General features: G+C 19.4%; 3 protein-coding genes across 3 annotated transcripts; 2 read left to right on the forward strand and 1 right to left on the reverse strand.

Moving 5' to 3' along the window:
* Positions 1-376: 376 nt before the first annotated feature.
* On the forward strand, positions 377-2,815 carry PADL01_0826100 (conserved Plasmodium protein, unknown function; the record flags this gene model as incomplete). Its single annotated transcript, XM_028681613.1, has 3 exons — positions 377-391; positions 483-521; positions 653-2,815. The coding sequence occupies 3 exons, from the start codon at positions 377-379 to the stop codon at positions 2,813-2,815; spliced, it is 2,217 nt and encodes a 738-aa protein (XP_028537974.1).
* Positions 2,816-3,316: 501 nt separating this feature from the next.
* On the reverse strand, positions 3,317-6,967 carry PADL01_0826200 (ATP-dependent RNA helicase DBP10, putative; the record flags this gene model as incomplete). The annotated part of the gene is made up of 1 exon (XM_028681615.1): positions 3,317-6,967. The coding sequence occupies one exon, from the start codon at positions 6,965-6,967 to the stop codon at positions 3,317-3,319; it is 3,651 nt and encodes a 1,216-aa protein (XP_028537975.1).
* Positions 6,968-7,925: 958 nt separating this feature from the next.
* Positions 7,926-11,996, forward strand: PADL01_0826300 (translation initiation factor IF-2, putative; the record flags this gene model as incomplete). The annotated part of the gene is made up of 1 exon (XM_028681616.1): positions 7,926-11,996. The coding sequence occupies one exon, from the start codon at positions 7,926-7,928 to the stop codon at positions 11,994-11,996; it is 4,071 nt and encodes a 1,356-aa protein (XP_028537976.1).
* Between the last annotated feature and the right edge of the window lie 515 nt (positions 11,997-12,511).

Consider the following 12,511-nt stretch of genomic DNA (forward strand, 5'->3'; position numbering starts at 1 on the left):
ATAATAAATATCCTATAAAGTGTGTAATTAATCATCTTATTTTCCAATATATATATATATATATATATATATATATATATTTATTTATTTATTTATTTAATTTAAAAAAAAAAAAAAAAAAAAAAGGTGGCTATGTTTATATATTATTATCATTTTGAATATGTCTTTAAAGTTATATTATAAAATTGCACATCCGTACTTTTTTTTTTTTTTTTTTTTATTTTATTTTATTTTTTTTGTGTATATATTTTCTGCTTATAAGAAAGATTTAATACCAACATATGGATATGTACTTCCTTCCAATGTGCGCTTTATATAAATAGTTAAATTTTTATTATTTCAAAATATATTTTTGTTATATATTTATTTTTTTATAATGAATAGCATAAAGGTAAAACTACATATGATATATATATTATTATATGTGTTAATATATTTATGTATTTATATATGTTTGCTTATTTTTTATTTTTTTTTTGAAGGGTTCTGCTAAGGAATTGTTTAAACATTTAAAAGACGAGGTAATACTTAAAAGAATAGAAGAAAAACGTAATATATATATATATATATATATATATATATATATATATGTATGTATGTATAGAATTATATATACATTTTATTTTTTTTTTTTTTTTTTTTTTTTTTGTAGCTTACGCAACAAAATAATACTTACTCATATGATGAGGAGTCTAATTTAATTTCTTCGACTCATTCAAATTATGAAGAATACTATGAAGACATAAAATATTTAAAAAAAGAACAATTAAGAGCATATATATGTAAATTAAGAAAGGAGCTAAGAAATTATAAAATGAGAGAATTGCATTTACTGGGTGAAATAAAATATTTAAAAAGAAAAGTTACACGACTCAATGATTTGATAGAACATGATAATATATTATTAAGAGAGAATAGAAGAGGTAGTAATTCTTTAAAATATTATGATGATAATTATAGTAATAAATCATATGAAAAAGGTGGAGATATATCTTGTTGTTATATGAAAACATTAGAAGGAAAATATTTAATAAGAAAGAACAAATTTTTATATGATAGTAAAAATACAATTAATAATTTTCATAAGAAACATAGAGATTTTTCTATTAATAGTATAAATGAAAGTATAAATAATTGTCGAAGAAATAGATCTATGTCTAATACATTATTATATAAACAAAATAAACTACAAGCACAAAATTATGAGCAACAAAAACAGCATCAAAAAGTAAAAGGATGGGGAGTAGAACTAGGAAGAGAACAAGACAATAAAAATATATTACGCAATTTTACAAGTAAATCTGTTTATTCTTTAAAGAATATAAACTCATATAATAATGATAATGTGAATACAATTCTTTATAAGAATAAATATAATAGTAATAATTCCACATCCTCTTATTATGTTAATAATAATATGAAAAGATATAATAGTTCAACATCTTTATTATGGGGAAATAAAAATATAAACTTGTCAAGAAAAAGTCTTATTAGTAATACATTGCATAATAATAAAACAAATAATATTTTTTCATCAAATAGAAGCCTTGCCTCTTTTTCAAAGTATGAATTAAAAGAACATCTTATTAGTAATAGTAAAGATAAAAGAAATAATTTCTTAACAAATAAAATTAACAGTAACATAAAAAGAGATATACAAAATTATCATAAAACTAGACAAAGGATATTATCAAATAATAATATATCTGAAAAATCCACAGGGGGATTATTAAATAAATTGTCTACATTGAATAATAAAAATAAACAAGTTCAAAAAATTTTACCCAAGAATAATATTATTAATATAAAAAATAATACAACAAATAATAAAAGTAATATCAATTCAAATGAATATCCTACTAATATAATAACAAAACATATTTCTAATGATAAAGAAAACAAAAAAAAAAAAAAAAAAAAAAAAAAAAATTGTTATGAGGATATGTTTCATTTTAAACACCATCAAAATATTTTAAATAAAAAATATACATCATCCTATGAATATACAAAAAAAAACAAAGAAAATATGAAGAAAAAATTAAATAGCGTATCACAAAAAAGAGAAAATAATATTGAAACCTTAGAAGGTACACAAAATAATGTGGAACAAATAATAAATGAGGAGGGAAAAATTAAAAAGTATAATAATATATCAGATGAAAAAAATTCATTTTTTTTGGAACCATTTAAATCTGATGAGAAAAAGTATCAAGAGGAGACCAAAGATGTTGAACATAAAAATGATGATGTTAATAAAACATCAGAACATGTAAATGAACAAAAAAAAAATGTACAAAATGTTATGAGCGAAAAGAATATGATAAACACTTCAAAGAGTAACAATGATAGTTTTATGTCTTCTGAAAATGAAAGGGTTAAAGAATACTTAAATAAATGTAGATTAAAAAAAAAAAATAAAATAAATGCTGAACAAAAAAAAAGTGAGAAAAAAGCACCTTTAAATACAATAACAAAAGGAAATAGAAATACCAAATTGATCAACTTAAAACAACATATAGATATAGAAATAAAGGAAAATTTTAGAAAAGAACTAGATGAGTTAAAAAAAAGAAATAAGGAAATTATTTTAAAACCTTCGAACTTTTATAATTTTCCAATTGATACTAGCAGTAGTAGTAGTAGTAGTGATAATAACATGTGTGATAAAACAGAAAATATCAACGATATAAAAGATACTAAATATAATGTAAAAACAAATCCTTTAAAGGAATCAACACTATTAAATATATCTTTTAATTGTATTGATAAAAGAATAACAAATTTACAAAATTATTTGAAAAATACAAAGAAGTAATATTTTTTTTCTTTTTTTTTTGAAGTAACATATGTATAGATTTGTCTATATATTTAATTTTATTTATTTAATTTTTTTGTAATTATTTGTTGATAAATTTGTTAATTCATTTATAAAAACAGATAAATATATATATATATATATATGTATATATACTTACATTGGGGTATTTAATTTCCTCTTATTTTTATTTATACACATATAATATTTTATCAAAAGATATATAAAATAATAACATATTAACATATATATATATATGTTATGAAATAAAGTTTTAATTATTATTTAAATTAAGATGAGAAAAAAAAAATTTTAAGTTTCCAAATATTTTGAATATATACATATATATTTTAAAGGTTTATATAATTTATAAAATGACAAAATATAACATGTAAATATATATATATATATATATATATATATATATAATTTTTTAATTGATGATTTAATTATATGATTATATATACTTTTATAATATTATTTTATTTTATTTTATTGTGTTTATTTTTTATTCTTTACAATCATAAGTGATCTTTCCCTGGCACTACTTAAATTATGTTTGTGTTTCATTTTATTTTGGAATTTTTTCTTTTTAATTTTCAAGTATTTGGTTCTAAATTTTTTGTCTGTTCTTAATCTATTTTGTAATTGTTTTTTTCTTTGTTTAGCAGTATTATGTAAACTGTTTGTATCTTTTTGTGTTGATGAATTTAAATATTTTCCAGATATATATTTTTTATAAATTCTTTGTTGTTTTTTGGTTAGTTTATTATTTTTTGATAAAGCTTCTGGAATTTCTGGGTGCATTAATTTAAGCATATTAATATTATATTGTTTTTCATTTGTTTCTGAGTTATTATCATCACTATTATTATTGTCGTTATTATTATATTTCTTTTTCTTATCTTTTTTATTTTTGTTGAATTTATTTTTTTTTTGTATATTATCATTTTCATCTTCTAATTCTCCTATATTTTTGATTCTTTTTTTAGTTGATTTAACCCACTTCTCATATAAGTTTGTAATAGTATTAGTTTTTTCATCTTTTTTTTTATTTATTTTTTTCTTAATACCTAATTCGTCAGTTTGGAAGGTATCAATTTCTGTTAGAACAAATTTTCTTTTTTTTTTATCCCAAATTTGTTTTTTTACAAATCTTTGTTTATTTAATTCTTCTGTTTCATCTGGAGGTAAATCATAACCAGGATGTTTAAGATCCAACGTGGATGAGTTATTATAAGACATATCATTTTTCATTCTTTTGTCGTTGATAATTTTTAAAATGTCATCAAATGATATGTTTTTTATATTACTGACACTATTATTATTATTACTAATACTATAATTATTATTACTAATACTATAATTATTATTACTAATACTATAATTATTATTACTAATACTATAATTATTATTAGTGTTGTCATTATTGTTTTCATTTTTTTTTAATTTTTTTAATGCTCTCTTACTTAATTTTTTCTTATTCTCATTAATATTCTCACTATGATCATTTGTATTCATAGATGTTGAATTATCATTCCCTTTTGAATGTAAAAATATTTTTTTCCATATATGTGGGATATTTTTAATATCTTCATTTTCATCTTCCTCGTCACTTAACTGATATGTTAATGTATCCATAAATTCATTTACATCATTTGATAGTAGATAATTACGTCTACTTTTATACCTTTCAGTTTTCTCTTTAAGTTGATTTAATTTTTGTTTTAATTCATCAGATATGGTTTTTATTTTATTGTTTGAATTTTTATGTTCAAAATTATGAATAATAGATATTAATTCGTTTTTTGAATAATCATAATTACCATTCATATGTTCCATATTATTTTCTTCACTATCTTGATTATCTTGATTATCTTGATTATCTTGATTGTCTTGATTGTCTTGATTGTCTTGATTATCTTGATTGTCTTGATTATCTTCATTTTTTATTTCTCCATTACTTTTGTTATTATTATTATTATGGGATATGTAATTTATTAAGTTATTGAAGAGGATATCCACTTCATCATTATTTTCGTCATTACACATATAAGCATCACCATCATTAATATTAATATTATTATTATTATTATTTGTAATGTCAATTTGATTTTGAGACTCTATTAATTCATCCGTCTTATTCTCTTTAGTTGTTTCTATGCCACCTTCAGTCATATATCCCTCATTCTCATATATCCAATGGGGGTGATTATATAAAGATAACTTATATAAACCTCCAATTTTATTTATCTTATTTATACATTTAGTGCTAACATATTTAGATACCTTAGGTCGCATTGAATAATATAATTTGTATGATGCTAGTATACTTTTATTTAATGACATTAACTCGGTGTCTCTTTTTTTTAAATCTTCTATATATTCAATATAATCATTAAGGTGTGATATACATCCCATATATACAACATCGTTTGAATTATTTTTATATGAAGAGTTATATGGTTTATCTATTATATTTTTATCATGACCACACAGATTAGTATTGTCATTAGTAATATTGGTATTATGGTTTATTTCATTTACTATATTTATGTCTTGATTATCCTTCCCTTTTTGGATGCATTCGTTAGTAGATGCCTCTTCAACCTGATAATCAATTTCAGATAGTTCCTTCTTAAAAAAGGTCAATTTTTTTCCTATGAAGAAACAAATTTCGTAAGCATATAATATATCTTGATATGTTAAAAGAGAAATACCATATCCATTTATATCCGTTCGACATGCTCTACCTATTCTATGAATAAATATCTTGGGAGAGAATGGTAAATTGTAATTTATAACATTTTGAACAGATGTAATATTTATTCCTCTGGATGCTACATCAGTAACTAGCAAGAATTGAATATGATTATTGTTTGTAAAATTATTTATTTGTTCAAAACGGAAAGATGTATCTGAATTTCCATATAATATAGAATGATGTATTTTAAAATGTTTTAAGATATTACTAAAAAATAATATATGATATTTAGTACAAAAAAAAATCATGGTTTTACCTAACTTTTTTTTTTTAAAAATTAATATTAATTTAAGAAGGAGTGCATATTTTTCATATGATCTACAAAATAGAAAATGTAAATCAACTTTTTCATTTATAGTATTATCAGAAGTTAGATAGAGTATATGAGGATTATTTAATTTTAATTTGAAATAATTTTCTACATTTGTAGGTAAGGTAGCACTAACTAAAATGGTTTGTTTGGATGTATTATTTAAACTTTTATATATAATATTCATATCATTATAATAATTTAATTCTAATAATCTATCAGCTTCATCAATAATTAATATTTCTACTTTTTCTAAGCTTAATTTTGTTTCTTGTAATAAAAAAGATAATCTACCTGGAGTGCATAATAAAATATCTAAATTTTCATTTAGTATATCAAATTGCTTAATAATACTAACACCACCTATAATAATATTAATATTTAAATGAAAATAATTCTTACAGATTTTTTTACATAATTTATATATTTGTATAACTAATTCTTTTGTAGGTAATATTATCAAACCTCTAATTCCATAATATTTATTATGTTCTTTTAATATATCAATAAGTGTACATATATAAACTAATGATTTTCCTGATCCTGTTTTACTAATACATATAACATCTCTTCTATTTAATATTTTATTAATACATAATTTTTGTATATCTGTAGGTTTATTATATTTTAAATTTGATGCTATACTTCTACACATATTTTCACTTAATCCTAATTGTTGAAATGAATTTAATATTACTTTTTTTTTTTTTTTACTATTATTATTATTTTTTTTCTTTTTATACAAGACAAATTTTTTCTTTTCCTTCTTTTTATCATCATAAGAACAACTTGAACTATAATCATTTGAATCTGATTCGTCTACGTTTTCTTTTTTCTTATCAGGAAAAAGCCATCTATATCTTTTAGTAATCATTTTTTTTTTTAATAAATTCATATCATTCATTTTTGATACATCTTTATTCTTTTTCTTTTTAATATTAATTCTTTTTGAATTCTTTTCAACTTTCTCTGATTTACTTTGACATATACTTTTACATTTATTTTTATTTATTTTTTTCTTATTTGATTTGTTATTACCTGACCCAGATGGGTTAAGCAACTTTTTCTTGTTCTTCATAATTGGAAAATAAATAAATAAATAAATAAATAAATAACAACAATATATAAAAATATATATATATATATATATATATATATATATTTAAATTCTATATTTTTTTAAACATTTATAAATATGAATATTTTACATAGACTCTCTATGATTAATAAAAATTAAAAAAAAAAAAAAAAAAAAATCATCATATAGAAATAAATAAAGAAAATATATTAAATTATACATATATATAGATATTTATTTATAAATAATATAATATATTTTAACTACATATATTTAATTCAAAATATTAAATGATATATAACATAAAAGAAATTATAACTAAAAATATATAAACTTATTTTTCACTTCATGAATTAAAGAAAAAGGAAGCATGATATATAAATAATTTTTGTGATATTATTATATAATATAATATAATAATATATATATATTTAAACAACACTTTTTTAATATATATATATTATATTGATATATGCATATAATTATATAATACATATAGTAATTTTTACATAGTATATTATATAATAATTATTACATATTATATTAACATTTATATATATAGCATTGTACTACTACCAAATTTTTTTTTTTTTTTTTTTTTTTTTTTTTTTTTTTTTTTTCTTTTTTATTATATTATATATTATATTTAATTTTTGTAGATAAAAAATATTTAAATTATTTTTCTTTATATCGTTTCTGGTTTATATGTCAAAATATTTATGTGATGCATATAATTATATATATTAAGAAATAAAGAAATATATATATGTGATATGACAAAACTATTTTGTTTTCACACATAAATATATTCATCATATATATATATATATATATATATATATATATATATATGTATGTATTTATTTATATTGTTTTATTTTGTTTTGCTTTAAGAGACGATAAAGGCTGCATATAAAATAAACAAAAGAAATGTTAAAATAAAAATGTGGACTTTAATATGAACAAGATAAAAATAAGAAAATTTGAGGACCCACATGTTTGGATATATGAAAATGTATTATTAAATAAAACATTGAATTTAAAAGATATCGAAAAAAAAAAAAAAGATAATAAGAATTTTTCAAATACATTATTACATGAAGAAGCTTCAAAGAAATTAAAAGGAATATTAAAGGAATGTAAAAAATATGACAAAGAATTACAAGAAATTAAGAATAATAAAAAAGAATCCTTTGTATTAAAGAATTCTTTACATCCGAATAAAAAAATAAATTTAAAATTTTTATTGAATGATAACCAATTTAAAGGAAAAAATGAGGAAGAGAGGAAAAATTTAAAATTAATTTTCAATGCAAATAAAAATATGTATATTAAGAATAATCAAAAAGTATATGATAATATAATAAATATAAAAAGAAACAATAAAATAACATCTACTAATAATATAAACAATAATAATAATAATGATAATATACAACAACAACAACAACAACATAGTAATAATAATAATAATAATATATTAGATCATATTAAAAAAATACAAAAGGAAAAAATTTCGAAATTATATTCTGTTTTTAATAATCATGTAAATTATTATGATAATTATTTAAAGGAAAAATATATGAAGGAGGAATATTTGTCAAATGAAAAATATCAACATGTATCTCCACAGCTTAATAATTACAATGATCATGATATAAAAGATGATCATATTTATAAGGATGATTCCAATGTGTCTAATACAACCAACAATAATGATAATAATAATAATAATAATAATAATAATATTTGTAGTAGTAAATTTTCTTCTTGTGATCATCTATATCCTACAAATTGTTCTAATAATAATCAAGTCACAGATACAAATTTAAAATTAAATGTATCTACTAATAATATACACGTTTTAAATGATGAACAAAGGGGTGATACCATCCATCATAATAATGTTTATGCAAAGGATTTATATGATAATCAAGAAAATGAAAATAATAGAAATGATACATATGTATTAAAAATGAATAATAAAAATGATGATAATAAGAAGAAGGAGAAGGATGATGTGAAGCATGATGTGATGGATCATTTGAAGGATCATTTGAATAACCCGACGGATGACATTATATTCAACACTTTAAACACAAACCATGGGAATACCACAAATTATTCCTTATTCAATATGAACAATAAACAATATGAATCTATAAAGTATGATAAAAACAATTCTGAGAATTTTCCTTTGAATTATAAGAATGAAACGTCCTATTTGAAGACTGAAGAAAATTTCAATGACACAAAAATGTGTGATGATAATATATATGTTAAAAAAAATGTATACAATAATAAATATAATAGTATGAAAGACTTTTTTGTAAAAAGTTTCAATATTTTAAATACAATGAACCAAACTTCCTTGTATGACAAACGAAATGATGATTTTTCAAACGTGCATGCGATGAATAATGTTTTGAATGGTGGTAGTGTTCTATCTATATTAAAAGAACTAAAAGAAAATAAAGAAAAAGAAAAAAATAAAAGTGGAGTATATAAGAAGGATAATAATACATTAGAGAAGGATGATGAAAATGATGTTTCTATGAGTAGTATTTTTACAAATGATATGAAAGAAGAAAAAAGAAAAACCCAAAAAGAAGAATTTGAGAATGATAATAAGAATGAATCATTTTCTTCACATAAAACAAATGACATGAACAATAATAATAATAATTATTATAATGATGATAATAATTTGAAGGATAATTTGATAAGTTATAAAAAAAAAGAGAGGCATAAAAATAATCAGATTAAACAGTTTGAATATTTAGATAGTAATAATATAACAGTTAATTCATTGAGTAATCATTTAGATATAGATGAAGAGAAGATAATAAATGTTTGTAAATATATATTAGATAATGATTATATATATAAATATACAAAAATTGAAAAAGAAGTTGTTGAATTAATATGTGAAGAATTAAATGTTTTAGACAAATTAAAATTTAGTTGTATCAATTTACAAAGAAGAAATCCAGTAGTAACTATATTAGGACATGTAGATCATGGTAAGACAACTTTATTGGATCAACTGAGAAATTCTAATATAGCTGGTGGTGAAATAGGTGGCATCACACAAAAATTGGGAGCATTTGAAGTAGTCTGTAGAGATGATGAGATGAAAGAAAATGAAAACAGAAACAAATCTATCATTAATAATAATAATAATAATAATAATGACAAATGTGGTGAATATAATAATTATTGTCATAATTCATTTAATTATGATAATAGAAAAATTACTTTTTTTGATACACCAGGACATTCTGTATTTAAAACGATTAGAAAAAGATGTGTGCAATGTAGTGATTTAATCATATTAGTAATATCTTTAGATGATGGAATTATGAGTGAAACCATTGAATGTATTGAACTATCTAAAAAATATAATACTCCACTTATTATAGCTGCAAATAAAATTGATAAATTTCATAAAAATATTGAAGAACTTTCAAAAAGTTTATTAAGTTATAATATAGTTACTGAATTAGAAAATGGAGATGTACCAATAGTTCCTATATCTGCAAAAAAAAATATAAATATTGATATTTTAAAAAAAAAAATTTTACAAGTTAGTAATAAATTAAATTTAATGTGTGACTATGGATCATTATTTTCAGCTTATATATTAGAAAAAAAAGTAGATGCATCTAAAGGTAAATTATTAACTGTTATATGTAAATCTGGAATATTAAAAATGAATACATATTTTGTAATTGGACATAAATATGGAAAGATCAAAAGAATATATAATAGTAATAATCAAATAGTATCACAAGCATATCCATCAGAAGTAGTACAAATAATTAGTTCAATTCCTTTATCATATGATAATATAAATTATGGAGATATTATGTTTGAAATGAGTACTTTAAAATCTGCTCAGAAAGTATCTAAATATAAGTTAAAATTAGCTCAATATAATTTAATCAATCGTTCTTATATGAACAATACTACTGAAGATGATATATATAAAAATGTAGAACAAAATAAAAATAATTATATTCATATGAATGATAATAATTTACACAATCATATGAACAACCAATTACAGAATGGGCCACCACCTTTATTTGATAGTAATAGTAGTAAAAAAAAAAATATATATATTAACAAAAAAGAAAATAAATATAATAATAAATATGATTCAAATGTAGATAATACATCAAATAACTTCAATAATAAAAATAATAACTCCAGTGGTTCTACTTTAGCTTTAAATTCTTTTAAATTACCTCAAATACCTTTAATTGTCAAAACATGTGATGAAGGTAGTTTAAGTGCTATAATTGAAGGAGTCGAATCTTATAATAAAAATGACGCTAAAGAAAAATATTATAATATACAAAATTTTATTGATAGGAATTATATAAATAAGAATATATTAAATAATGATATTAATAATATATCTAAAGAATTATTTTCAAATTGGTATCCTTTAAAAATTATAAATAAAGGTATAGGCACATTTCATAGTAGTGATTTAAAATATTGTGAACATATAAATCCATGCTTTCTTATTTCATTTAATGTTGATGTTAATTTTAAATTATTACAACCATATATAGAAAATCATAACATTATCTTAAGAAATCATAATATTATATATGAACTTTTTAATGATATAGAAAATATGTGTAATTTTTATTTCGATTCTTTACATGTCTATGAACCTGTCTCAAAAATGATAATAAATAAAACAGGTTATTATTCTATTAAAAAAAATAAAACAAAAAAAGTTGTCATATCAGTAGATATAAAAGAAGGATCATTTACATCAAATGAATATTTTACAGTTAAAAGAAATAAACAAATTATTCATAATAAAATTCATATACTTTCTATGCAAAAGAATAAACAAAATACTAACGAGCTAAATAAATCTTGTAATATTAATGCTATCATTTTTAATATTAATTCTGATGATTTTGAGGTAGGCGATGAAATCGTGGCCTATAAAAAAGTTGTGCGATCCCCTCTCTTTAATAGAATAAAATCTTTTAACCTTTCTTAAAAATTAAACATATGTATAAAAGTCGATATTGTTATATTAATATGTATAATTAATTTTTTTTTTTTAAAAAGCATGTGTTAATATCTCTATTTTATGAATTACATATATATATGAGAATAAAATGATATTATATTATATTATATTATATTATATGATATTATATTATATTTTTTTTTTTTTATGTTATTTTATATATAATGATAATATATATGCCTTTAAAAAAAAGAAATTAAAATAGTATATAATATGTACATACATACAAAAAAATATATATGAATGAATAATAAATCAATACATACATATATATATATATATATTATTTTATTTTATTTTATTTTTTTGTATTAATTAACAACATATTTGTAAGATATTTATAATATCAACTATTTCATATTTTTTTAGTCTTTCAAAATAATTTCCAACATATATATATTATATATATATATATATATATATATTTTTATTTTTTGTCAATTTATTGTTATGTAGCTTACATTTTGTATTTTTTTAAGTTG

This window comes from Plasmodium sp. gorilla clade G2 (genome assembly GCF_900097015.1).
Source record: "Plasmodium sp. gorilla clade G2 genome assembly, chromosome: 8".
Taxonomy (NCBI): domain Eukaryota; phylum Apicomplexa; class Aconoidasida; order Haemosporida; family Plasmodiidae; genus Plasmodium; species Plasmodium adleri (nom. inval.).